The sequence below is a fragment of the Coffea arabica genome, chromosome 3e (genome assembly GCF_036785885.1).
Source record: "Coffea arabica cultivar ET-39 chromosome 3e, Coffea Arabica ET-39 HiFi, whole genome shotgun sequence".
Classification (NCBI taxonomy): Eukaryota; Viridiplantae; Streptophyta; class Magnoliopsida; order Gentianales; family Rubiaceae; genus Coffea; species Coffea arabica.
Genome location: NC_092315.1, coordinates 45413625 through 45441248, shown reverse-complemented (window position 1 = coordinate 45441248; position 27624 = coordinate 45413625). Strand labels below are relative to the sequence as shown.

At 35.1% G+C, this 27624-nt stretch overlaps 2 protein-coding genes across 3 annotated transcripts; one reads left to right on the top strand and one right to left on the bottom strand.

Annotated features, from left to right (window-relative positions):
- The first annotated feature begins 6451 nt into the window (after positions 1–6451).
- Positions 6452–15493, top strand: LOC113736911 (ion channel CASTOR). 2 transcript variants are annotated; one of them, XM_027264117.2, is made up of 12 exons: positions 6452–7069; positions 7277–7348; positions 8026–8637; positions 9268–9450; positions 9668–9727; positions 9815–10018; positions 10134–10382; positions 11272–11370; positions 11777–11971; positions 12198–12290; positions 13474–13740; positions 14796–15493. In XM_027264117.2, the coding sequence occupies exons 1-12, from the start codon at positions 6554–6556 to the stop codon at positions 15012–15014; spliced, it is 2769 nt and encodes a 922-aa protein (XP_027119918.1). In that variant the 5' UTR covers positions 6452–6553; the 3' UTR covers positions 15015–15493. The 2 variants fall into 2 exon arrangements, with proteins under 2 accessions (XP_027119918.1, XP_027119917.1); XM_027264116.2 differs by lacking the exon at positions 11272–11370 and adding an exon at positions 11428–11526 and having other exon boundaries at positions 6453–7069.
- A 711-nt stretch (positions 15494–16204) lies between these two features.
- LOC113736914 (uncharacterized) lies at positions 16205–27580 on the bottom strand. Its single transcript, XM_027264118.2, has 14 exons — positions 27459–27580; positions 27207–27321; positions 24942–25892; positions 24431–24531; positions 24204–24318; positions 23885–23962; positions 23639–23731; positions 23239–23322; positions 22686–22784; positions 22202–22264; positions 21542–21572; positions 20806–20852; positions 17861–17919; positions 16205–16613 (listed from the first exon to the last, which is right to left on the bottom strand). Exons 2-14 carry the CDS (start codon positions 27252–27254, stop codon positions 16382–16384), a joined length of 2001 nt encoding a protein of 666 aa, XP_027119919.1. The 5' UTR covers positions 27255–27321; positions 27459–27580; the 3' UTR covers positions 16205–16381.
- Positions 27581–27624: the final 44 nt, after the last annotated feature.

Here is a 27624-nt window from a genome sequence, read left to right as displayed (position 1 = left end):
CTAAAACGCCTCGAATTTTTTTTATGATTTTTAGTATGTTTTTATAGAACTAATCTTCTTCTACATGATTACCAGTGAGATTTTCATATTGTATTTGAACTTCATGATTAAATTTTTTATTCCTTTTTACTTCTTTACATTCATGCTGAAGAAATTCTTTTGCCAATCTTTATTACTAAGAGTTCTTTTGTAATGTGTTAGGCAATTATTATTTCTTATGTACAATAAATCAAATGCTCACGACCTAATAATGCATACAGATGCAAAGTACAAAAGATTCAAAATCTTCCATATTTCTCCTTTCTTGAGGAAACTCAAAATCTTCCATAATTCAAAATTCATGTTGGACTATTTTCACTTTGCGCTCTCAACTTATATACTATTCTCACTTTGCACCTTTAACTTTAATTTTGAACACTTTATGCTCTTATTAGTTCATATATGTGTCCTGTTTAAGCCTAACTGATAATGTGGTAGAAAAATTAACAAAATAAAATTCGACGCATTGGTTGAAATTACACTATCTTGAGCTTCCATCATCCAAAAATTTTTTTTTATTATATATATACAGAATATTAGCACATGTTTTTCTCTTTTGTGGAGATTTTTGCTTATTGTTGAGATATTTGCTTGTTGTGCAGGTTAAAATATATATTGTTATCAATTCAAGATTACCCTCTTTTTTTTTTTACGATCTGAAGGGGTATTCCGGAATCACCCGAACTAATCCCCCTAAGCTGGGCAGAGCTCTCCCCGAAGATACCCAGCAACGGTAGCAAGTGGGTGTCGAACTTGGAATCTTGCTGTAAAGACAGACGATCGAAGCCAGCCGAGCAACCCAGTAGGGGCATTCATGATTACCCTCTTAACTAATAACTTTTGCTCTTTGATACCTTGTTCAATCTTTTTTTTTTTCACAATATTGTGAAATGAAATAAACCCAAATCCAGTGGGTGCAAAGAGCGAGATGAAATTCTTGCACTCATTTGTTGCATGCTTCTGCAATCTGAACTTACCTTTTATTCCTTACAATTGATTTTGTCACTAGTTAAATGTAAAACAAACTCATAGGTCATATCTTGAGTACCGTCCAAATACTCCCATTTTGAGCGGTTTTAGTCCTGCAACCGGTTTTAGTCCTGCAACCATGAAATAAAAAAAGTCACGAAATTATTACCTTGCTTACAAGCTTAAATAAATGATTTTTTTTTCTGAAATTTCACTTACTAATAATGTAAATTCGACATCAATTGTCCCAGCGTCAGGGTCAGCAATTATCGTGAAGGCTTCTTTTGAAAGAACAATAGATTGTTCACAATCGACGCAGTGATCAATGGTCCTCACAACCACGCTTTCACCAGTACAAGGGGTGGCGGAACCTTGGTTTCTTGGCCCTATGCACGTAACATTGTACCTTTTATCGCACCTAGCTCCACCATCCCAATATTGATCGCTGAGGGACACAAATTTAATGCCGGTTGGAAGTTTATAGCAAGCATTTGCTGCAGATGAAACCCCATGTTAAATATGTTGACATATATAAACACTTATCTCACACACACACAGATATATATATATATATATATATATATATATATATATTAGAGTCATCAAAGGCTACCCGAATTGGATGCAGATCATAAATTCGATCCGATCCATGTAGTAGTTTTTGTTTTAATTTTTAAAGTTAAATCCGCTAATCCATACTAATTTTGTGTAATTGTTTCTTATTTCTTATGTCTATACTTTCTTTGAATTATATAAGGGTTGTTAAGTTGGGAAGCATATTATCATAGAAATTTTGGATGAAGTATTGGCCTCTACTTTGTTTTTAAATGCTATTGAACCCCTTTATCCCAAAAAAAATGGAAAGGATGATGTAAATCTATCTTATGACAAACAAAGGATGAAGTAATCTAGAGTAATAACTCTTATATTAGTAAAATAACCCACTCTCATAATTTATATTTGTGGGGGTAAAAGTTTGGATGATCGTGTTTTTTTTCCCCAAAGACGATATATTCTTATTCTCACGCCCCATCGGCAAATCGGACCCTACTACAACAACCAGTTATAACATACAAGACACAGATAAGAAAAATCTCCAAAATTTTAGAAATCAAAGACTTTCTCCCTCAAATAGAAAATTCAGTGGATAAGAAAATTGCACTTCGAAATTTGGTATCTACGCCTATATCTTCTAATCATTCGTATACTTTTCATATACTTAGAATAAAAAATGAAATATTCAATGCAAATCAAATATCTGATTGGTCCTATTCATTTAAAACAGATACAGGATTAACGGATATCCGCTTTGAAAGAATTTGGATATGAGTCACATAATAAATAATAAAATCCAAGCTGGAAACAATTGATAAGATCTAACCCGTAAATATCCCTATTGCTGATACTGGAATCAAGAAATAACAAAAATTCGAGTTGGAAAAATGGTACTCACGATAGTATCTTGTAAAGTATACCGCTGTTCCTTTTGTAGCCAAAGATGGAGATACAAGACCTGACACAAAGCCAAAAACTACGAGGGCATGTAAATTATTCATAGTCATCTCCCTTTTCTTTCTCTTTTTCTTATGATGAATTCTAACGGTATTCTTATGAATGCTAAAACACACATATACTGTATTGGAATTGACCATGCCTTTTTATAGTTCAAAGTTTGAGGACATCCCAAGGGGGAAAAAGGAAAGCATTTCCAACTAATTAAGAAGTATTTCCACATAAAAGAAGGGACTTTTATGGTTTAACCAACTTGGAGATTACCATTCAAAGTTTTTGTCATCTACCATTCATTTTCTTGACGATGTGTGTAATGGATGTCCATAACGCACTCATTAAATTATATTTCAGATACCATATTTTTTGGAAATGTGAAATTAACTAGATAAAGTAAATAAATACAAAATAGGGTAGGTAAGACTAAATAGGAAAAAATATATATAAATGTAAAGGAGGATAATAATTGTTAATATATGCATATACATGGTATGTTAGGTGAATATTATATATGTTAACGGATGTCTGAAAACCCCATTTTTTTAACATAGATGAAAATTTTCTTTTTCGATTTTTGGATAAAAATGTATTAATTATGAAAATCAATTTAGTACAAATTTTGGTTTATTGCCTCCAATAATTATGGTTTCTATAAGATTGCAGGTTCATTAAGTGTTGGATAGTTATTGTGCTGCTTAATTAGATAAAATTGCATTGTTTGACCACCTAGTAAAGAAAGGCCAAATTTATGCTAACAAGTTCCAAAGGGCCAAATTTATGGAGGAATTTATAAATTTGTGATGAATTTCAAAAAAATTCTGCAAATGGGGTGAATTTGGCGTGGGATTCTGACCAGGAGTCTTCGCATTCAGTAAATACGAGATTCAGATAAGCTCAGATTCAGCAAATGCAAGCTCACGTGAAAATTTTATTATTATTATTGAGCTCACATTTGCTAAATGCGAGCTCTCAAAAAAATTTTAAGGGTTAATTTTTTTTTCCAAATAGCAACAGCATAAATTACATAGATAGGGGCTAGTATTGAAGTAACTTAAGGGGTTTTTTTTGACTAATATGGACGTGAATGTATAGAGACAGGATTATAGATGACGCAGATTGTCTAACCAAAAATGAGAAGCTATAAATTGAATTGTATAAATAATAGGTTGTAAGGATCGAAGACAACCTAAGAGGGGGTAAATTAGGTTGATTAAAAACCTAATTTAGTTATGGATACTTTTTTCTCAATATGAAATTTACCCTCTTTTCTAAGTGATCACACAATGAATCAATTAATGAATGAACAAAATCACTTGAGAGAAGTAGAAGAGATAAGCAATGTAAAGATCACAAATGTAACAATAAGTAAATAAAAAGGAAAGAATTGCAAACTAATTAACTACCCAACTCCTCTTGAGCTTGTCGATTAATTCAAACAAGCTTTGTTAAGTTGATGAATTACAATCACTCTTATGTACAAAGGTAGGTTCACCTCCTCCTTGCCCCGAACTCCACTCAGTCAAGTTAGGAAGTTTTACTATCCCTCAGGACAACTCTCACAGAACTACATTCATGAAGTATTCACTCACAAATGAAAAACTTACAATGAACCTCACACCACTAAGACTACAAAACTTTCTTGGAGAGTGTTTTCTCACTAAAATTACTCTAGATTTTTTGTATCTTTAGTGTGCAAAAGTTGTTTGAAGATTCTGACCACACTCTATTTATAGGAGATCAACAAAGTGCATCATTAATGCTTCCAACGGATAGAAAGTAGCTGAACAGTCAACTAGCCGTTGGAGTATCGGACGTCCGGTACTCCTGTTTTTTGCGTCCGACAGCAGGCAGTGAGTTTGAAAAATTTTCTTCAATTCTATCGGATGTCTGGTGCAAGCTCTTTGTGCGTCCGACAGCAAACAAAGAGATTTGAGAAATCATCTTGTTTCTATCGGACGTTCGGTGGAGACATATTCAGCGTCTGATGGTTTTGTCGACTTTGAAGGATCCTATCGGACGTTCGATGCTTGCGTCTGATCGAGATCAGTGATCTAGGGGGAATGTCTTATTTCTTTCGGACGTCCGGTGGTGGAGTTTTTCATGCGTCCGAAGTTACGCAATGATTATCGGACGTCCGATCCAAACGTCCGACAGTTTTCAGCAACCTTTGTCCATTTCAATTGCACTTGATTTTTGAATCTGATTTGCTTTACAACTGAAATATTTTTTGAAGAGATATTAGTATTATCCATTGTTTTGTAAATATCAAAAGTTAGAGACCAAGGTTAACATAGGTCTATGTTATTTTGCAATGCCGAGGGGAGGTACCGATAAGAGCTAAATTTGTCTTCTTTTTGAATATTTTCTATATCAGTATTGAGTCCATTTGTAAGATCAAGTGGTATAAATTGTCCATTTTGTGTCACTAACTTGCACCTTAAGCTAATAAATGGAATAGTTGTGATTGTTGTTATTTTACATGCAAAATCTCTTTTGTTCATAGGTAAAATGATCTAGCTTAAGTGGAAATGAAATGAGGAAAGATTCGTAGTTGGAAAAGTGTGCATGTGTGTTTGAGCTCATGGTATGGTAAACGAGGTGAGTTTGCACTAAAAAAAAGGATAAAATGATCTTGTTTAAAAGAGAGGATATTGATTTGGAGAGTATTAGTTCAAAGTGTGGAAAAAGAAACTGTGTTTAAATGTCATATCAGTAACCGCAGGAGTAACCGCTCGCATTTTGCACTTCTTTACCAAAAATCTTTATCTTTTTTTTTTTTTTCAGAAACATGAATCTCACATTTATCAAATCAGAAACATGAATTTCGCATTTCATAAATGCGAAGATTCTACTCCTAGAATCAACCCCTAAAACAACACCTCTTGTAGAAAAACTTTTTTTTTTCATAACAAATTAAGAATTTACTTTAAATTTATGCCAGCTAGCTAAACTGAGAAATATTGATAATCTTATTATGACTTAAAAAGTGAAAAACAAACCATATTAACTTTAAAGTTATCCATGCTCGAAACGGTTGCACACTAATCTTCTACCATATGGCAATATTATGAGAAATACTGACTATGTTCCGAGCAAGTAAAACCAGATAATGAATAGTTGTTCTTGCCACCTTTTACCGTTCTATTTTTTTGGGGCTCCATAGATCCTAAATAATATTTTTAAATGATTTATTTGACAATGAAAAAAGTTATTTGATATAATGTATTAAAATATGATCGACTAATGAGGTGCCTAGGTGTGAGTTTTGTAGAAAAGTGTGGTTAAGTTAGAAAAACTAAATGCAGGGATGTAAGAATTATAATTGTGTATGTTTATATGGTAAGTTAGATATAATTTGAATGTGCTATCGAGTACTCGTTAGAAAATGTTTAAAAATATTATAATAGATTCATAAATACAATCATAAGCTTCTTCCAACAAAAAAATTCATAACGTAATGTATAGTAAATAAAACTCCAAATATTCATCAAGATTGAAAAAGAATGTGAATTTAGAATTTCTAAATTTTGAAACCTCAACCTTATATGATAATATTATTAGACATTTGTTATTTCCTTTTCGTGTGAATACAATATTTTATTAACACTTAGTGGTTGAATTAATTAATTGTCTAATTACATAGTAACCAAATAAACTATTGCAAACCTTTCTTTCCTTTTTTGAAACAAAAATCATATTTTTTAGGGTAACTTTTTATACTTAGTGTATAATTTTATTATAATAACAAATTTAGATCATATCATATAATATGAATTTGAAATTCAATTTATATATATATGGCAAATATCCAAATATATTAGTGTTGAAAAATTACAACACTATCGGTGCACAAAAATTAATCCATTTTTTTTATTAGTATTCTTATTTTTTAATGACGTAAGCCAATGAATTAATTATTGGATCATTTGAAACCCGAACTTGCAATAAAGCCCCACCAACTGAAAGGCCTGAGGCCCTGAGCTGACAATATTTTTAATACTCCTAAGGCCCCTAAACTTTTCCCATTATTCCAACCATGTCCTTGGACAGAATGGACTCCTCATCGGACTCCCCGTCGACGTCGTTTAGCAACCGCGACTGGTTCTTCCCTTCCCAATCCTTCATAAACTCTTCCCACCATATCCCAAGAACATCCATCCGTAGATTCTCCTCTCCTTATCCAAAACGGGCTGCAACGCCGTCGTTTCAGAGCTTTCCGGCCAGTCCTCCGCCGCCGCCGTGGACTCCTTCAATATCTAATTCTTCTCCTCCTCCTCCTCCTCCTCCTCCTCCGCCGGCTAACTACTACGCCAAGTATGCCGGTGTACGACGCGGTTCTGCTTACCTTAGTCGTCAGTTGCGAAATCAGAAGTCAACGAGTCAGAACGACGGCGGTGGAATTGGTGGTCAAGGAATTAAGAGCAAGTCCGACGACGCCGTTTCTGAGTTCAGGGAGGATAGTAAAACGACGACGGAGCCGGCGGGTAAGAGGCTGACTGGCTTATTCGGTGGCCGGTTGATTGTTCGTTGGCAAACGGCTTTCACCGCTGCAGTGAGTTTTGACTTTAACTCCTGCAGTTCTACGTGGCATGTTATAACAAATCTGTAACAAAATTTCAATTTAGTCCCTTATGTTTTTGAATAGGTTTAATTTTATCCCTTATGTTTCTTTCTTAACACATGTAGTCCTTCATGTATTCCTGTTTGCTGTGTAAAATAGTATGCGGAGCTGACGTGGCACCGGCGTGTTTGGTTGCAGGTATTAGTAACAGCATTTTCGTCGTTGGTGCATAAAAATTTTGCGTTACACAATGAGGTTATTCGTTTACAGGTAATGTATGTTTTTCACCACCTTAATACTAACAAATTTTGATCTTTATGTAGAATATTAATATTAGTTTATGTAATAGTGTTCAAGTTTAGATGGTAAACAGCAGAAATCTTGAAATATGTAGTGTAAGAATAGACTTTAAATTCATCTAAAGATTGAATCTAGCATAAGGTCAGCTTAATTTAGTGCACAAGTTTAATACAATGTAACCATTTAACAGCTTAGCAGTGTTTCTCACATTCTGATAATAATAATAGCTAAATAGTTTTGAAATTGCTATGGGATTCAATTAAAACCATAACATGATGGCTTTGGCTAGCTTGAGATGCATTGTCAAGTATCAACTCTGGTGAAACCTTAAATATTTTGGTTAAATTGTTTCGAAAGAATTTAGCTTTGATTTCATTTACCGCTGGATTCCACATTTTGCCTAAGTTGTTACTTGAATGTATGGTAGTTCTGTTTAGGCTTCAATTAATCAAGCAATCAACATTGTTTAAGTCCCATGTGATGATAGATACTTATCTTTTGTCGATTGTGAAAATTGATTTTCTTTAATATTTTTGTGAATAATAAGTTAATAACTACTCCATAGATGATATTACTACACCATATATTCCTTTTGATCACCTTTTGTTTTGTTTTTCTCCTCTTTGTTCCTTTTCCACAAATTGCAGGATCAAATTTTCAAGCTCAATCACCGGTTACTGGTTTGCAGTTTGCTTGATTCTATAGATGATATTGATTCAACGACACACGACATAAACCATCTTTCCAACAAAAGCTTGAAAAACATAGCTGTAGTCGCCTCACTAGCATTGCTATCAATTCCATTTCTTTTTCTCAAGTATGTTGACTATGTCTCGAATTCGAGAAGATTGTCTGACATTCTCACAGAGAAAGTATCTTTAAACAAGCAGCTGGCATACAGGGTTGATGCTTTTTTATCTGTTCATCCCTATGCTAAGCCACTCGCCTTGTTAGTTGCAACAGTACTACTTATTTGTCTTGGCGGGTTAGCACTTTTTGGGGTTACAGATGACAGCTTAGCAGATTCCCTATGGTTATCTTGGACCTATGTTGCAGACTCAGGCAATCATGCTAATTCCGAGGGCATTGGTCCGAGGTTAGTGTCAGTGTCCATTAGCTTTGGTGGGATGCTCGTATTTGCAATGATGCTGGGACTCGTTTCAGATGCAATTTCTGAGAAGTTTGACTCACTGAGAAAAGGAAGAAGTGAAGTTGTAGGGCAAAATCACACTCTTATCCTTGGGTGGAGTGACAAGTTGGTAAGCCTTTGCCCTTCAAACCTTAGTTAGAAGTAGTAGATTTTCTAGTGTTGCTTTTGGAGTACCTGCAAGCATTTTCTTTATTTATTTATTTTTTCCATCAGTCTAGTGATACATAATAACCTTGTTTTTATCCTCCTTTTAATCTCCAAAATCTCATCCAATTTTAGCCCTGGTATCAATAATAAATTCTTTTTTGAGAGATGAAGATGTATTTTTCATTTATATTCTGTTTATCTAGTTCTACATCATCTGCTATCAAACTTGCTTTGCTTTCAAACAAAGAATGTGTAAATGCTTGATTTACAATAGAATAAGTTTGTACATTACTATGGCTTTTTATCTAGTAATTCTTGGATCGACATCTCGAATGCTAGCAAATGTTCAGATTCCTTTTTCTTTGATGTTTGTGCTTATGTTTATTCCATATTCCTTGAGGGTACTTCCGGGGACTTTGGATTTAAGGCAAAAGAGAGTAGAATTGCTGAAATTGACTGCCGATAAATAAGAGCAGATAAGAATTGCGTGCTCAGCTTTAACTCTACTTGTACAGCAGAATTTATTTTCTGTTCATGTGATTGCAAGCATAAGCCACCATTGTAATTCCTGAAAATACTTCTTTATGCTCAGGGATCTCTATTGAATCAACTTGCTATAGCCAATGAGAGTTTGGGTGGTGGAATGGTTGTGGTTATGGCTGAAAGAGACAAAGAAGAGATGGAGCTTGACATTGCTAAAATGGAATTTGATTTTAGAGGAACATCTGTTCTATGCAGAAGTGGAAGCCCTTTGATTTTAGCCGACCTGAAAAAGGTATATCCTATTCCTGGGCTTAATCACATGAAACAAACAGCTATCCAAAATTTTTTTTATCATTGTTTTTTGATCCATGAAGTAAGTTGGCCTACTTTATACTTTTTTTCACAAATGGGTGGCTATAATTAGCTGCTCTTCTATCATAGTTTGATCAAATTAAGGTTTCTTGATTTTTGAACTGATTTTCTAATATAGCTTGCATGGAATTTGCCAGGTATCTGTCTCTAAGGCTCGTGCAATTGTCATTCTTGCCGAAGATGGAAATGCCGACCAGGTAGCTTCATGAAAGAAATCATCATCTTTGATACTTAAGAAGTGGACTACTATTGAAGAACTTCTTTCTTTATTCTTTGTTATACAGAGTGATGCTCGTGCCTTGCGGACAGTTCTAAGCTTAACAGGAGTCAAAGAAGGACTAAGGGGACATATAGTGGTCGAACTGAGTGATCTTGATAATGAAGTCCTTGTTAAACTTGTAGGTGGAGATCTAGTTGAAACAGTTGTCGCACATGATGTAATTGGGCGGCTAATGATTCAATGTGCTCGGCAACCAGGCCTTGCGCAGGTCAAATTTACTTGCTTTCTGCTTTTGAAGTATTCATGCAGGCAAGAAACTGAATGGTCTGCAATTGGTTTCTTATCAACTTAAACTACATGTCTGTATGGACTTGGTTTGGCAGATATGGGAAGACATTCTTGGCTTTGAGAATTGTGAGTTCTACATCAAAAGATGGCCTCAGTTGGATGGAATGCCCTTTGAGGAAGTCTTGATTTGCTTCCCTGATGCTATTCCTTGTGGTGTCAAGGCAGCATCGTATGGTGGAAAAATAATTTTGAATCCTGACGACTCCTATGTTTTGCAAGAAGGAGATGAAGTTCTTGTGATTGCAGAAGACGATGATACATATGCTCCAGCAGCACTGCCTACGGTGCTTCCCTTTTCTTTATAACATGCTCATAATATAAATTGTCCTCATATTTTTTATGTCAATTCCATTCAGAATTTACCCATGCCTAGTCAAGGTGTTTGCTTCCTCATGTTAAAATAACATTATGCAATGCGGAAAAAATAAATGGAAAATCGGGAGCAATGTGGAAAAAATAAATAGAAAATTGGGAATGAACAGATATGAGAAAACAAAAGATGGAATAGACATGATTGATATCGCCTTTATTAGTTCACATACAAAGATATGCTTTCCACTTCCTTCAACCATAAAAGATGCCAACTTTTGACCTCTTCAAGTATTGAGCTGTTTGTTGACTCTTCATACGTTGATTCATCAAGCTGATCAATAGCATCTATGTCTGGTTCTGGTAAACTGGTCAGTCTAACTGCGTTTATGATCAGAATGACTAGATAGGCAATTGGAATAGTGTGATGTCATTTTTGGATCTTGGAAGGGTTAGGAGTATGTGGTTGTACTTCTGCAAGTGGAAAAGCTACTTGTCTGCAGATCGAGTAAATTGCCCATTGGGCAGTTGCAATGCTGTAGTTTTACCATCATAGAGTTATTGCTTCTAAATTTAAGGGTGTGTTCAAAATAAGCTTGCTCGTTAAGAGCTTACAACAGTGAAACCACATACTAAATTTTAAGCACTCTGAAAGGCTTTCCAATGTTTTCGTCTTGTCTGATTGGAGAATTGGAAAGAAAGTGCTTAATCATTTCAAAGAAAGAATATCATCCAATGGTAGGCCACTCAGCAAAGAAATGCTCTTCTGCTCTTGACAGTATGGTGATTCCTGTGATGGAATCCAACTAAGTGGGGCATACCATAAACAAAACTTACAGACACACAGTTAATTTGGTTATTCAGGTCAAAGAAGCACCATTCATGCCCATCACCCGACCAGCAAGAAAGCCACAGAAGATACTACTTTGTGGATGGAGGCGGGACATTGATGATATGATTGTGGTAAGCTCTATCAATCATAGCCCCTAATTCTTTTCTCTTTTCACCTGAATGCTGCAGGTTCAGAGAGGATATCTACCCAAGGATTTTATTGTTCCAAAATCTGCAGAGCGCATACTTTTTTGTGGTTGGCGTCGAGATATGGAAGATATGATTATGGTATCCTTGTCAGAAGCTACCATATGTTTCCACTACTTATACCAGTGTCTTATGCAATTCAATGCGGCCAAGCTATTCACAGAACACATTCTGATATGCATCTGCATCCCATTACTCAACATGGAGCACAACCTTTAAGTTCTTCCAATTTGGGATCCTTCTTTGATTATATCAACCTTGGCTTCCTAAGACATAACATCTAACATCTTATGACTTACATGCCATATTAAAGTCTACACTATTGTGCTAGGTATTGGATGCCTTTTTAGCACCTGATTCAGAGTTGTGGATGCTCAATGAAGTTCCCGAAAAGGAAAGGGAGAAAAAGCTCATAGATGGTGGCCTTGATAGCAGCAGATTGGTCAATATAACGCTGGTTAACCGTGAAGGAAATGCTGTTGTTCGACGTCACCTTGAAAGCCTGCCATTAGAATCTTTTGATTCTGTAAGTATTCTGTTTTTGTAATTGTGTTATAAGCATCTCTTTTATGACTTTAACAGAAAATTGTCGCCAGTAAACTGGTCTGCCAAAGTCCAATCAACATTAAAAAGTGGTACCTTTAGACCAATTACCAACATCTTGGTTCAAGTAGTGATTATCTGGACAACTACTAGTCTTTGAATTGTCTAATCTCCTTCTCTGTACCAAAGCTCCTCCTATTTATATGCAGATCTTAATTTTAGCTGATGAATCAGTTGAAGATTCAGCAATCCAGGCTGATTCCAGATCTCTTGCCACATTGCTTCTTATCCGTGATATTCAGGTACTTTGCTCAGACATTGTCATTTATCAACTTAATCTCTGGTCTAGTATTCATGGAAAGACTTAAGCCCATATTTTACTCATCTTCCTCTCCATTTGCTACTTCTGAATAGATTAAGTCTAGCATTTTTGGAAACACTTAAACCCATATTTGACTCATCTACCTCTCCATTTGCTTCTTCTGCATTTATACCATCAATCATAGTCAATCTATATTTCTGGTTAAAACAGTACGTCAAGGTTCTAAAGAATCTATTGCATTCGAATTTCTTATTTTAATTTGCTACTGAATGGTAAATATCATAACAGCACCATGATAGGAAATAGCCAACTTAAATTATGCGAGCTTCTCCAGATATTGGCTCTTTTTCCTTTCTTTTATGGTGAATAAACACCGTTATTTTCTTTTTCAGGTTTATGGAGTAGTTTAGACTTTTCAACACTAATTGCATCTTCTTATTCTATGTGATGCTGCTTCGTATACAGTTCTTGCTGCTCACTTCTATTACTTTTCTTACCAAAATTGCATAGTAGGTTGTACTTGAGCAAGACTAATTTACTCTTCCTTTTTCTTTTGGGTGGAAGATATGCTTATAATCACTTCTATGGTGTCCTAATGTGCTCTCGATGGATATCTTCTTACAGTCATTTTTGTGAGAAAATGTAGCAACTTCGTTATGTTTGTGAAAGTTATGGTTAGAATTGCAATATGCACATCTTGCATGCTACCTTCTGTAAGATGTATACTAGCACAGTCATCAAGATTTTATATTAATTTGCATTTAAGTTGTTTTGTACTTTTTAATTGCTTTTATTCGGTCAGCTATGAAGTTTATAAATATTATCCCCTCAATGTGCATCAGTATTCTGAATCCGGGTTTCAGCTCTGAATATCATATGCATGCATGGCTTTCAAGAAAACATCTTTTGCAGCAGCTTTTGACCAGCTTGATTAAGTCTTGAGAAGAACCATATGCCCTGAAACCTTCCCTTTACTTAATGAAAGAGTTTAGAGGATGGAAGATATGATAGTCCTTTGTAATAGATCACAACATTAGGACCCAGATCCAAATGCTATTATGATTTACTGCTCAGGTGCTTCTGTAGCTGCACGATGTTTAAAGCATTTGAGCCTTTTAGATTCAGAAAATCAGGAAGACCTAATCTTTCTTTTGACTTTGCAGGCGAAACGCCTTCCATACAGGGAAGCTATGGTTTCACAAGTTCACAGAAGTAGCTTCTCACAAGGTTCCTGGATTGGGGAAATGCAGCAGGCTTCAGATAAGTCGGTTATAATTAGTGAAATCCTGGACCCCAGGACTAAAAACCTCTTATCTATGTCAAAAATCAGTGACTATGTCTTATCAAACGAGCTTGTCAGCATGGCACTAGCAATGGTTGCAGAGGATCGGCAAATAAATGATGTACTGGAGGAGCTTTTTGCGGAAGAGGTACTACTTTCAGCCACTAGATTAAGTGCATTTTAAACTAAACAATCACAGTTTGGTTAGGTAGTTAAGAAGCGATGTTTCCCTTCAACAACTTTTTAATGTAGTGAGTTGCAGAGTATTCCCAACAGAAGCGTGCAAAGATAACACATCAATTTGCTATTTGCCCTTTTATGCGCCCTAAAAGAACCAAGTAACAAAAACAAAGACTTGCATGCTAAATTTTATGTAGCTGTAAGTTATGTATGAAAAATCTATCTATTATGATGTGACAGTGATATTTTAAAAATAATGAGCCAGTGGAATGTTGCCTTATATTGAATTTTGATTAAGTTAATAGCTCTGTTGCCAGATGATTACCTGCGCTGTAGAATTGCCTGAAGGGTCCTCTACTAGCTTATTATCAGATTATTCCTTAGCGATATCACTTGAGAAAAAACATCCAACTCTATGACTAATTAGTCTGAATAAACCAAACAGTGCTTTTAAAGTCTTCTTTGGTGGTAAACATTAAAAAAAAAGGGTAAAAAATAAAAAAAAACCCTCTATTGTAAATTTAATATATAGAAAAGCTCTGTGTAGTTTCAAAACGTACAACTCAACACCTCATGTTTTGAACTAAATTGTAAAGGTGACGGAATCCGTTAAACTTAATGGAAATGATTTATTGGAACTTAAAAAAAAAAATTTATGTCTAATTTTTAACAAATACACATGTTCCATTCCTTAACCCTCAATTTTCTTTCTTTAGAGAATATAACAAATGATTTTATTGAGCTGTCTTTTGCTTAATTATATCAGGCCATTTTTGTCATTTCGTCTATTTCCATTAACTTTAACGGATTCCGTCACCTTTACAATTTAGTTCAAAGCATGAGGTCTCGTACTTTTTTAAACCGCGGGAGGTTTTTCTGTATATTAGGTTTATCACGGGAGGTTTTTTTGTTTTTTACCAAAAAAAAAAAGAGGGAACTGCATTGTTTTTCCTATAAATTCTACGGATTTGTTTCTCTTTACAAATATCTCCAAGATATCAGGATACACCGTCTCTTTGACAGGGAAATGAGATGCAAATAAGAGGTGCGGAATTGTATCTCCGGGAAGGGGAGGAGCTGAGTTTCTATGAAGTACTACTTCGAGCACGTCAAAGAAGAGAGATAGTCATTGGGTATCGCGTGGCTAACACAGAGAGAGCTGTAATCAATCCCCCAGCCAAAAATGAGAAGCGAAAATGGTCAGTAAATGATGTTTTTGTGGTAATTGCTGAGAAAGAATGAGAAGTCATCATATCCCTGAAACCAGTGTGAATACTTGGAATGGGAAGTGATGGTAAAAGTCCAAAGAGAATGAGGAAGCATTAGGTTCTTGATATAATCAGCAAGACATATGCCAAGGACAGTCACAATCCTTTCTTGGTTGACAAGAATCAAGTTACCTGCATGCAATTGCCAGGCTGCAATTCTTTTACTCAACGTTATTACTCTGAAAAAATAAGCTGAAATCTATAGATACGTATTTGCAGAATCCCTTTTCTTTTTTTTTTTTCCCAATTCTCCCACTATATTGTGTGGGATTAGCTCAATTAACCTAGATGACAACTGTACGTCTTTTTTTTTTTTTTTTCGCTTATCACTTTGTAGTATATAAGACCAGCTGTAAATAACAATGAGAACTAGTGAAAAGGGCACACCCTATGTATGTGCAAATCTAAAAGAACAATTTTTGAAAAGAAAAATTAGGAAAATTTTGGCAGTTATAGGAGATTTTTTTTTTTTATTTTAATATGAATGCGAGAACTATGTTTTTCTTTCTTTTTTTTTTATTTGGAGGGGAAGTTGTTGGCCGTTATTACCTTATTGGAAGTTTTATTAGGTTAGAAAAATAAGGATGTTGCGTGTATGTGATGTATGTGTGTGTTTAGATTAGAGAGATAATGGTACCATTTTGCTCTTTATTTGGAAGGTAAAATAGGAATTACAAAAGGTGATATTTTTGAATTATTGGTTCTGCTTGATTTGACCATTTTTTCAAAAATAAATATTTTCATATGCAATACTACGGTAATATATTCCCGAAAACACCTAATTCATATAAATTTAAAATATAACTAGCGAATAAAAAACTCACCATATCTATCTTCTTCCACCCACCACCACCTCACACCTTCTTCTTCCTGCTTCCTCCTCCTCCCTCCCCTCTCCCTACCACCCCAGACACCCCCCCGGGGCTCCCCTCTAGCAGTCGCGACGAGAAGCTGCCATCAGATTGTGACTTTCTGGCAGCGACCTTCTGGTTGCGACAATCGCGGCCTTTTAGCAAGGAAAAAATAAACAACGTATGTCTATATTGTGCCAAACCAATTGAATCCTCCAATCCAAAGAGCATCTGTAGAATTCATACTAAAGAGCTGAATTCTTTCATGAGCGTAGAGAATGCGATCCACAAACAGGTTAGTGCAACAGACAGAAAAGCCAAAACTGTGATCTGCATTAGTATCTCAGTAGTAGACCGAGTCCGTCCAGTAAAATGAGACATCACCGTAGTATTTGATAGGCATCTTATTTGATAAGCAACAGCACTAAACAGGCCGATTAAACTCAACACAGACGACCACAATGTATGGAATGCATTAGAATCTTTACTTCTATGCTTCAGAAAGATCCATATTCTCTTTAGGACCTGTCACTTCTGGAGATGGATTTTCAGTATCTTCACTGTCAGATGGTTGAGATTCGTGCTTTGCAGCAGCTTGCAACACTCTGCTCTGAACATCTGAAGATGAAGGTGATGTTGGCAGTCCGTTGCGGTTTGTTTCTAACTTGCCAGTGGCCCATGAAATTGCTTGGCCTCCTAATCTAGCTGGAGCAAGCAATAGCCTTGGAAGCAGACATAAAACAACAGTTATTGAATGTATCATTCTGTTACATTTTGCATCTAATCCTCCAGATGAAGGAGAGACTATCTTATTCTAAAGATGTGGCGGAATATTGGAGTGCTGGCCAAGAAGTAAGAGATTAGGTTCAAAGTGAGATAAAATTGCTCAAGTGCTCGACTCAGTAAACACTTGATTGGACAAAAGGACATCAAAACTGAAGAAAATGACATTATTTTTAAGGAGTACGGCATATTAGCTAACCATATTCACAGACTCCTTTGTTGCTTAGGCCAAAATATAATAATTAAGAGCTCAATTACCAACCTCTAAAATAAGGTCAAACTCCCTTGGACTTTTACTTTTCCAGTGTGCATTGGAATTGCATGTAATGCATATGTATATTGGGCAAGTTGATGCAGCATCAATTTCAGAGATTAATGAAGATAATGGGGCCAAATGCAACCAGTTCAGCAAGAAAGCTTTTAGAGTTTTCCACACAATTTTTACTTCTAAACATCAAATGCTCATGAAACAAATTATCCACACAGGTTCTACTAAGATGTTTCCAGACATTTTCTAATACTTAACAGAGTTGACCCCTTTATTCTATGCTTTAAGTTGCACCATGTTTGAGGTGAAATTCAATTACAAGAAAACAATAAGTTAAACACGACATTGCTCAAACTAAAATTTCGCTCGTATGCATGAAATGCACCAAAAACTAATTTCACTTTTGTAGGGACTGACTTTCTCAGCTTGAAAAGTTAGACATGACACTTTATAGAGCATTTTCTGTATTTCTCAGCTATATAATATGAAGGTATGCTGAGTAAAGTGACCATCAACTAGCTGAAAGGGCACATTGACTAGGGTTTTTGTGTTGGCTTTCAGAGGGGGAATGTGAAAGCAAAAGGAAATAAAAATAGAATGTCTGTGATATTTGATCATTGTCTGGATTTCAAGCTACCAAGTATAAGAATTTGCAGAGAAGAATGATCCAATAATACATGAAGAAGAGACATTTCTTTTTTCTTGTCTTTAACTGGGTAATCACTAAAGGATCACTTCCTCAATGATAGTACTAGATAAACAAGTCACATCCCGTTACTGTCCAGACTTTGATTTGGTTTCCATAAAACTAAATGAGCAGTAAAGAGAGAGAAAAAACAGAAACCCATTTCTGTAACATTTTGCAATCCACTTGACAAAGATAGCAATGACCAGATCAATGATCGAGGAAGATTTTACCTCACATCCTGCTTAAAATCCTCAGTGTTTTCATAGGAAGCAATCCTCTTGTATATGCTCTGGTCAACAGTTTAAAAATACCAATTCATGAGTGTACAGATTATACTCTGACAGTGCAAGAGAAAATTGCGATTTGATGCACAAGACCAAGGTACCAATTGAAGAAAAAACAAACCACAAAGGAGCAATACAGTTAACCATGCTGCATGTATGCTAATGGACAAGAGCGAGACAGTTTTTCTAATTTGAAAAGCAAGTTCTGGTAGAGGATGATGACACTCACTTGTGATTTTATCCTTTGCAGGATTTGTTTCACTATAGATGCATTTTCATGTCAGAAGGAAATGAATGAATTAAAGTGGAATTTAAAATGTCGGTTAAACATCCAGCCTATGTACATTCGACGACTTTATGAGTGGATAGAATATCCCAATTTCTTCCAAAATCCATCAACATCTGCATATATGATTTTGTTGGAGTTTGAAAGGTTATGCGCTTTTTTTTTTTTTCTGAAACGGAATAAACAGTAAGTATCACAGTCTGACTATGGTGATTTAAATCATGCATCACTACTAATATGGTCATGCAATATGTCAAATATTAGATGACTTACCGGTGTCTCAATCTTCAGTTAGTTGATATCATGTAATCATATTATAAAACTTTTGGTGATTATCTGGAAAAACTTAATGATGGTAGAAATTTGTATTTTTAAAAGGAAAACTAAAGTTGAATGCTGTTTTAACTAGTTTAAGATGAATTTGTTTGTTATTTCATTTAATCAAGTTCTTTTCATAATTAAGCTGGTGAATGATTCCAACACAAACAAAAGATATTGCATGGGATATTCTTGTTAAAGGCAAGTCGAAGATATGAGAAGGATTAGAAGCTTCTAGATGAACAAAGTTTAAAAACTAAAAATTACAACAACTAATTTTGTAGGTCAGTGATGATTATGGTTAGGTGAAATATAAAGGAGGTGAAAATGCACTTTAACAAAGGTAATCAACTTGCAAGACCATTGGACCTTTATACACCAATCACAAGGATACTCAAGTATAAGACCTGCTAATTCCTATCCGTTCGGACCACATTCCACCATGGTGACCAGCTTGTATAGGCAAGAGATATGCCAAAGAGACGAAATCTTTACTGTCAATGATCTCTGCTGAGATTAACATCTCAAAAGCAAGTTGGAGCATCACATTTGCAAAGGCCATGGACCTTTTTTTTGTGTAAAACCCAGGACCTCCTACTCATGATCCCTCCCACCTTAGCCCCCAACCCAACCCTCCCCCTGGCAATGGACTGTTTCAAGAAGGCTATTGGGGGACAAACCTGAGCTAAATTTAATATTTCGCAACTTGCTCAATAGAAAACATAAATAAATAATTGATGTCTTCTAAAGCCGAAACATGAGCCTAGCTATTCAAAATCTCTCCTTACCCTTGTCCAGAGATATGTTTGTTACACAAACAAACCAAGCTCGAACCTAATTTTAAAATTCCTTAATCTGTCATGCCCCTGAGTATAGAACATGATTAACATGTGTGTTTAGTATGTTGAATGGTTAAGCTATTCTAAGGCTGAACTCGAGGCCGCCTGATAAAATCTCAGTTAAGCACAAATAACAAATTTAACCAAGATTTATAGATTGTTGTTGAAGATATGTAATCTGATATTATGGAAAGATTTGATATTGTAAATATTAGGAAAGATTAGATTTGATTGATTATAGTATCATATGATTATAGTATCATGTGATTATAGTATCATATATTAATTAGGTAATAGTATGATTATAGTATCATATGATTATAGTATCCACTTGTGTATATATATTTGTATATTGTGTAGTCCAAGAATGTGATGAAGAAGAGTATTTTTTCTCTCCCTTTTTTCTTAGTTTACATGGTATCAGAGCCAGGTTCTGTTATTAGTATGTCTTTTGACGTGACCCTATTGAGTCACTTTTAGGTCGTGACCCTATTGAGTCACTTTTGAGAAGAAGGTGGGACAAGATTACCATGTTCGTGATTTTTAACCCGTTGGGATCTGTTGAACCTTTTGTGAGATTTGACCCGTTGGAACCTGTTGAGCCTTTGCATCTTGGTTCGTTAGTGGCTCGTTGTGGTTCGTTGGGACTTTTGTGGTTCGTTGAGATCCGTTGGGACTTTTACGGAGAAGGTGGAGCTTGTTTGATATTTGTCTACTATTTACCGATGTTGGATACACGCCAAGGTGGAGATTTGTTGAGTATGTCATTGTATCCCACATCAAAACTTTTATAAAGAAATATCTCATTTTGGTGGTTATAAATATAGTGGAGTTAAGTGAGTTTAATTGTGCTAAGGGCACCACCCCAAGTGCCATTTGCACCAGTCATGTGAGAACTGGAGAACAGTTAGCTGATATCTTCACTAAGCCTCTAAATGGTCCGAGAATTGATTACATTTGTGGCAAGATGGGCATGATTAACATCTATGCTCCATCTTGAGGGGGAGTGTTGAAGATATGTAATCTGATATTATGGAAAGATTTGATATTGTAAACATTAGGAAAGATTAGATTTGATTGATTATAGTATCATATGATTATAGTATCATGTGATTATAGTATCATATATTAATTAGGTAATAGTATGATTATAGTATCATATGATTATAGTATCCACTTGTGTATATATATTTGTATATTGTGTAGTCCAAGAATGAGATGAAGAAGAGTATTATTTCTCTCCCTTTTTTCTTAGTTTACAATTGTCAAGTTTATTTGCGAACCAAAAGGTTTTAACAACATTCTTGTCACTATTGCTAGCGCGTTCCCACAATTAGATTCCCTACTGTATTTCTGGAGCATATTGAAATTTCAAAGCTATCTTTGATATGTAGCTAGAATTTACTTTCATGGTACTAAGAGTAAATTGAAGACAAGGCGTAGTTTACCTGACCAAGACCAATAATACCGACAATCTGAAGTGTCTTCTCCCACTCTGCACAAAAAATTCATGTACTCAGTTTTAAGAGAAAAACAATCATTAGAGTGTAGTAACATAATGTCTGACGGATTTAAGATCATAGAATGTTAATTCAAGTATAGCTTTGTATTTGATGTGCCTGCAATTTTTCAGTATCATCAAGCACCATATACAGCCTATAGTATGTGAAAGAAACAAGTGATTGTTAAGAGCTCTAAACATATATCAAGGGTAAAAGAGCAAAGATGATTCCAAAGAGTGATCTTTACATCTCCAAAAGAGCGCAGATTTTATGTTTGAATGTGCCAAACAATAAGAGCCTCCTATGGCTTCATCCAACTAAAACCACCCAAGTGAAAAATCCAATAATTATGAGCTTAGTTTGCTCATATTATTCTTCACCATGACCAGGTAAAAATCAAATTAATCTGCCTTTTTTAGTGTACTTTACTTTTACACTCCAACAAGTCACTTCGATCTTATTTCCTTTTTCTTTTTGCTATTCTAAGTCAGTTAATCTACACTTTGAAATCTCTGAACTATCTTTTCCGTGTCTTCCACATTTGTAGTTATTTTAATCTACAGAACTTTTAATTTACAATATAATGTGCAAAAATTCCAGAAGCTTCATAAACCATTTGATCTTTTCAAAGATTACAACATACCAAATTGCAGGAAGAAAGAGAGATTAAAAAAAAGCTCACCTATGGCTGCATAGGATACTGCAGCGAAACCCTGTCCACATAGTATTTGGATTAAACATGGAATGCTAAAAAGCAAATAGGACAAAGGAATAATGGAATTCTCATGTGATATTGTGAAGAAGATAAATGCAATTTTCCATTAAGTTGGTACATGCGGAAAGAAGCCCAGAGTTTGCTTAAAAAGAAACAAAACCAAATCAGATATTAGCCATAAAGGGGAAAAAAAGTACATTCAAGCATGTCATTTTGAAAACTAAAAAGGCCACAGTAGAAAAATGCTTTAATCCAGGGTCAAGTGAATCGACTAGAGACGATTGTTGACTACAAATGTAAGAAGAAAATGATTTGATGGATTTGATCACATAGATATCAAAGTGGACATTTAACAAAAAGTTTGAAAGGTATGTAGAGCTTTGATATCCATTGATATTGAATAAAGAAACTGACTAATTGAGAAAAAGTTGTGAGAAGAGATTTAACATGCAATAGATGGAGGGATGACCCAATCGTTGATGGCTCTACCATGATCCTTGATGGTCATGGGTCCCAATCTTGGCTCCCATCCTCTTGCCACCCTCAAAGAATCGAAAACATCAAGGAAAGATGGATTTCTAATGAGCTGAAATCAATGAAAAAGTACACAAGAGTAAAAGAACTTACCATTCCATACCCAAGAAGTCGAAGTGGTGTTGGATTGAAGTCTTGTATTATTGCCTCGGCATCCTGATGACACACCAAATTTCAATTGTTTACAAACTAAGACTTAAAGTGCAGGAAAGGGCAGGTAGAAGAAAGAAAAGGTCTGCAGGAGAGAAACAAATCTATCTCATGTGTCTAAATACATAGTCTCAATACGAAACTAATGCTGCTAGTGAATCTCATTTCCCCTTTTCAGGTTTGCTTGAATTATTGCAACATATTTACCTTTGGAAGAAATTAATTTTAGAACCACAAAACAGCAGGTAGAATGTTTTAAATCATTACACAGCCACCGTCTGAGCCCTTATAATTATAAAGAAAGCGTATGAAAGACCTAATCTTACATAAAAAGTTATTCATATTTGAAAAACCAACGACAGATAATACCTAGCAGACAATTAATATAAAGAAAGCTCATAAAACTTGCAGGAGTGCAGCTATGTACCTCATTGAGTATGGTTAGAGCTGTCTCTGGTCTTAAATCTTTAATTCGAAGACCTTCTCTAACCCAAGACTGAAACCCGCCTTGGACCACATATGAATTCTGCAGTATTAACAATAAGTATACAGTTAACACCAAAACAGATGTCATCCTATACGGCAACAACTTAGTGTCATTTAACTAATTTGACTAGTGTAGCATTCAACTAAAGATCTAAGGTATTTCCCAGACCATTTTTTATCTACTAAAGGATAATTTGATTGTTATCCTTTCAAAACATAAATGAAAAAACAAATAGTTCAGTGCAAGCCTCAAGATTGTCAAAACTTTAAAAACTTTCCTGAGATACATGTAAAGCCTCTCAGGTTCCAGCTCAAATTTGGATCACCTTTCCATATGCTAGTGTTCAAATTCGGAAGATGAAGATAACTTTTGGAGAACTAGAAAGCTCATCTCCAAAGGAGAAGCATGTATGATGAGAACTATGTCTTTGCCATTAATAAATAGACTAGGAATCTGTATTGAGGAAGTTTATAATACTCCTCAAGATACATACCTTAACCCCAAGCTTCCTCAATGCTCTTGCTATTCCTTTGGAGCGAACACCTTTAGCATCCAAAACAACAACCTTTGATCTGTCCTATAGTTCATGTCATACAGTAATATCAAGTTTCGCAGATAAAACATAAGGTATTTCATGTACTTCAAATATCCTGCTGCTAAAGACAATGTCATACATTTTTTGAAAAACTTAGGGGCAATAATCCAAAGTCATAGTTCTACAGAATTCCATCAAAAACTAAGGGGCAATTTTACCAAGTCAATGTTCTACAGTTCCATTAAAAAATTGGTCACCTATTACCAAAAATGGAACAATGTCATGTTTAAAATGTTAAAAAAAATTCAAGGCTACACATATTAGCAAATTAATGAGGTTATAGGTGAAACTCACATACTTGAACATTCTTTAAGTTCCCAATAACAGCAGCAATCAACAAATCATCAAGATTTCTCCCCGCCTTAAGTAACTTTTTCAGAGAGACGTCAACCTGAAATTCAAGCAAAAAAGTAAAAACACTGTGAACACAGCATAATAAACAAGTCAAACTTTAATAGAATATCCTTCATTCAGTATAATTTTTTAATTGTTGTTCTTCCTTCCCTAAAGAATGACAAGAAATTGGTTAAGTCTATCCTCCAACCTCTGGTAGCACTATACTGGCATATCGATATCGGGCTGCTCGTCGAAGATCAGGAATACCATCTCTTTCCCTGAGGTCCTTCAATATAGTAAAAGAAGAACTCCATCATTCAAATGGAAAACTTGACTGAATATATCGTATAAGGAAATGTAATGCAAGATACAGAAAATCTAATATGGGAAATGAGACAAGCCTACTTTCAATGGAAGTTTAGATGTTTTAGAAGATTATATGGAATACCTCTATTCAGAAATAATATTAATTTTAATGGAAATCCCAACCACTTAATAAAGGGCTAGAAAATTTTAAAGTCACTTGCCTCAGGCCGAATATCAATCAATACACCATCTTCATTCCCTGTCAAGAGCTCCAAAGTCGATCTGGGAGATAAATCTCCAGTGTATCCACTGTAATTGTATACCCAGTAATAAACCCTGCAAAGATCTGATAAGCAATATAATTTTCCATAAATTCAATGAGGGAAAAATCCCATTTCCCCCTATACAACAGAAGGAAATAAAATCATGGGAAAGAGGATGATTATACCATAAACTGGCCGATGCTCCAATAAAGAGAAGAAATGGGATGATTGGATCATTGGGGTCCAAGCCAAGTTTCTCTTCCAATCCTTGCAACGTGCTGTAACCCTGTTCCTCATATATTGTAAAGTTTAGCACTTATTCAATTGATTCAAGGGACAAAATGATGTATGCAAATTAAACTTTTTTTTTCCAAATTTAAATGTCTGGACAGCCCTAAGTGGAGCTGGAACTCTGTACCATAAGTATTCATCACATTAACATTTTACGAAAATATAGTTGCTATTCTTAAAATTAGTGAATTAGGAGGAGAACTATAAGCATAAAATGTTTGGCAAACTATATGACAATTTACATGTGCTATTCAAGAGGAGGAATTTGAACAAACTAACATTCTATGAAAATCTCATTTCTAATTTTTGAATTACGGAATTAGGAAGAACACTCTAAGCATCAAATGCTTAGTAAACCACTAGATGTATTATGGGTGCTATTGAATAGGAGGAATTTAAACATACTTGTTGAAATGCTGAACCAACTGGCCTCAAGAATTCTGATAACTTGTTCTCAGATGCACTGAGTGCATTCTGGATTTCTGTGGGAAGCAACTCCTTCACTGTACCATAGCCATATGCAGCAGATGTAAAACCCTTTGCCAGAGATTCCTCAACCACAATTATTGATTGCCTCAGCCCATCAAGAGCAGTAATCCCAAGTCTGCCTGAGGCTTCCTTTAAGTCACTAGAAAGGGAGGATAATTTACTGCCAGCTAATTCTCCAATTCTATCAGTAGATGACTTCAGCTCTCCAGTGGCATTATTAAGTGCTTCATTAGCTTCTCTAAAAGCAGACTGTATTGAAGAAATCACTGTATCAATTGAGCTGTTCAGAAAATTTTGCCCTTCATTGACTATATCACTTATAGACTTGTTAGTTTCAGCAACAACATCCACGACACTTGTTTTAATACTCGACAGGGAATCCGTATCCGCATTATATGTATCAGGTGGTAATGAAGGATCATCTTGAATGCCATCCATGCTCAAAATTGAGTCTGGATTAGCTGGCTGAGGTGAAATATTAGTTTCATCAATCTGATTCATGAAAACCATTAGTTCCTCCTGTTGAGCATACATATCAGAATTCTCAACAAACTGAATACTGCCTGCCCTGGTGGCAAATGATTCATTCATTCCACCTGTTGTGCAACAGCCATTAGATAGTAACTCAAATTGGTGATCATTGAGCTCCTTATGAAAGGAACACCTAGTAATAGTATTGACAGAGCCAGAACGTTCACTTTGATCCATAAAGTTAGAATAGGAAAGTTTAGCAGGTTGTTTCCCCAACCAAACTCCCTGTGGATGAGTTTTGTTGAATAAGTCAGGGACCGCCCTGTCCACGACATTGCATCTAATCTCAGATGTTATCCAATAGGTGGTGGATCTTAATCCCCCATGAATGCAGATCTGCAAGAATGGCCAATTCATGTTGAAAAAATGAATATGTCGACAAAAGGATCATAAGTGTACATGCTCTACAGTACACATCTATAGATTGTTTACTTATAGTACCTGAAAGTAAATCAGGTCTAGTATACATGTTAGAACATATTAAAGAAAAGGAAAATGTCCAAGACAAAATTAATTTTGAAACTTAACAATTTAATTATCTCAAGGATATTTATCATACAATGTTAATTTTTAATTTTCAAAACATTTTCTTTTAAGCAGTGGAGGAGTTGGATTTAAGAAGCAAGGAAGGTGCCAACACTTGAAAGTCTTGCAGTCATATGAGAAACTACTGTTAGAACAAGTAATTGTCCTCTATATGTGATTTTTTATGGTTAGAGAGCAATTACAATTTCTAGGAATCAACTAAAACTCACCAAATATTCATCTTGACATGGTGATTCATCAAAGGAATCGAAACCATGAGAGCTATCTTTGTCATTAACAATGCAAATGCACATCTTGCCACTTACTTGTCCAGTAAGGACAGGAATAGACAATAGAGACAGAATTATGTCCTCAAAAGTAGAGTAACCATTTGAATACTAAGGATATGACTGCATATCCCTCATTGAAATCGATTTGTTAAAAGAACAACGACAATGATCTTACAGAAGGGACAAATGAGTAATCTTAACCCACAGATTCTGTCTTCTATTTTTTGTCAACCATAATCACTAGATACATCCTCATCAAACCAATTGTCAAGCAAGTTAAAATGGCCTTCTGCAAGAAGTCTAATGTCAATTCCATCTCATCTTTTTCATCTCTGTAAGCAACCCTCTCGGTCTGGTAATCTTGTCATGCCATTTGCATGCACCATTGCATTAAAAAGAATACATTTTTCTTTGCCTTCTTTCAATTAATTCACTTGTATTTTTCCGATATACAATTATAAGAATATACCATTTTGCATTGTCATTTAAATTTGTCTGAAGTTTGAACAGCAGTAACATAATTCAGAGACTTAAAATAATAAGTCATGACATCACTTCACAGACTAGAGCAAACCTTTGCATTGAGCAGTACCATTTCTAATACTAGAAAGAAGTCTTCTGTATTAATGACACTTACGAGAATAAGGCAACCAAAATAAAGGAAAAAAAAACCCAAGAAGAAGAAGGTGATGAAGCAAAAAAGTTCCCATTTTGCAGCAAAGCCTAGATATTGATGACTAGAAAAATACTTCATCAGGCTGATCACTGTGAAAAAAAAAATAAAAAATAATAGAAAAGTCAGCGATTGATCACATTTGAAGGTGAAAATTATTACCTGTGAATGAGTAGAACAGCCAGTGGTGGCTGAGCAAACAGGCAACATTGCTAGAACAGTTGATGGATTTCCCTGAATCAATCCCACCAATATATACTCACCAACCGCTCATTTTCTACTTTAAAGAAGAAAAACAGTAAATATGTATCAATTAACCACTCAAAGTTTTCTGCATTGATGCATAAAATTGTCAAAAAGCTCCAACTTTGATTGAAACTAAGCTAAACCAGAACAACCCATTAAAGTTTTAACCTGCAAACACAATTCTTGAAACGGGTTCTTTGAAATTATTCGGATTTCTATCAAAAATCGAAGCAAGAATTGCTGGCTCTTAGTTAACGAGCTTTATTACTGACAACAACATTTAAATATATGATATATATACCCAATGTTAGAATTATCCAATGAAATGAGGTGG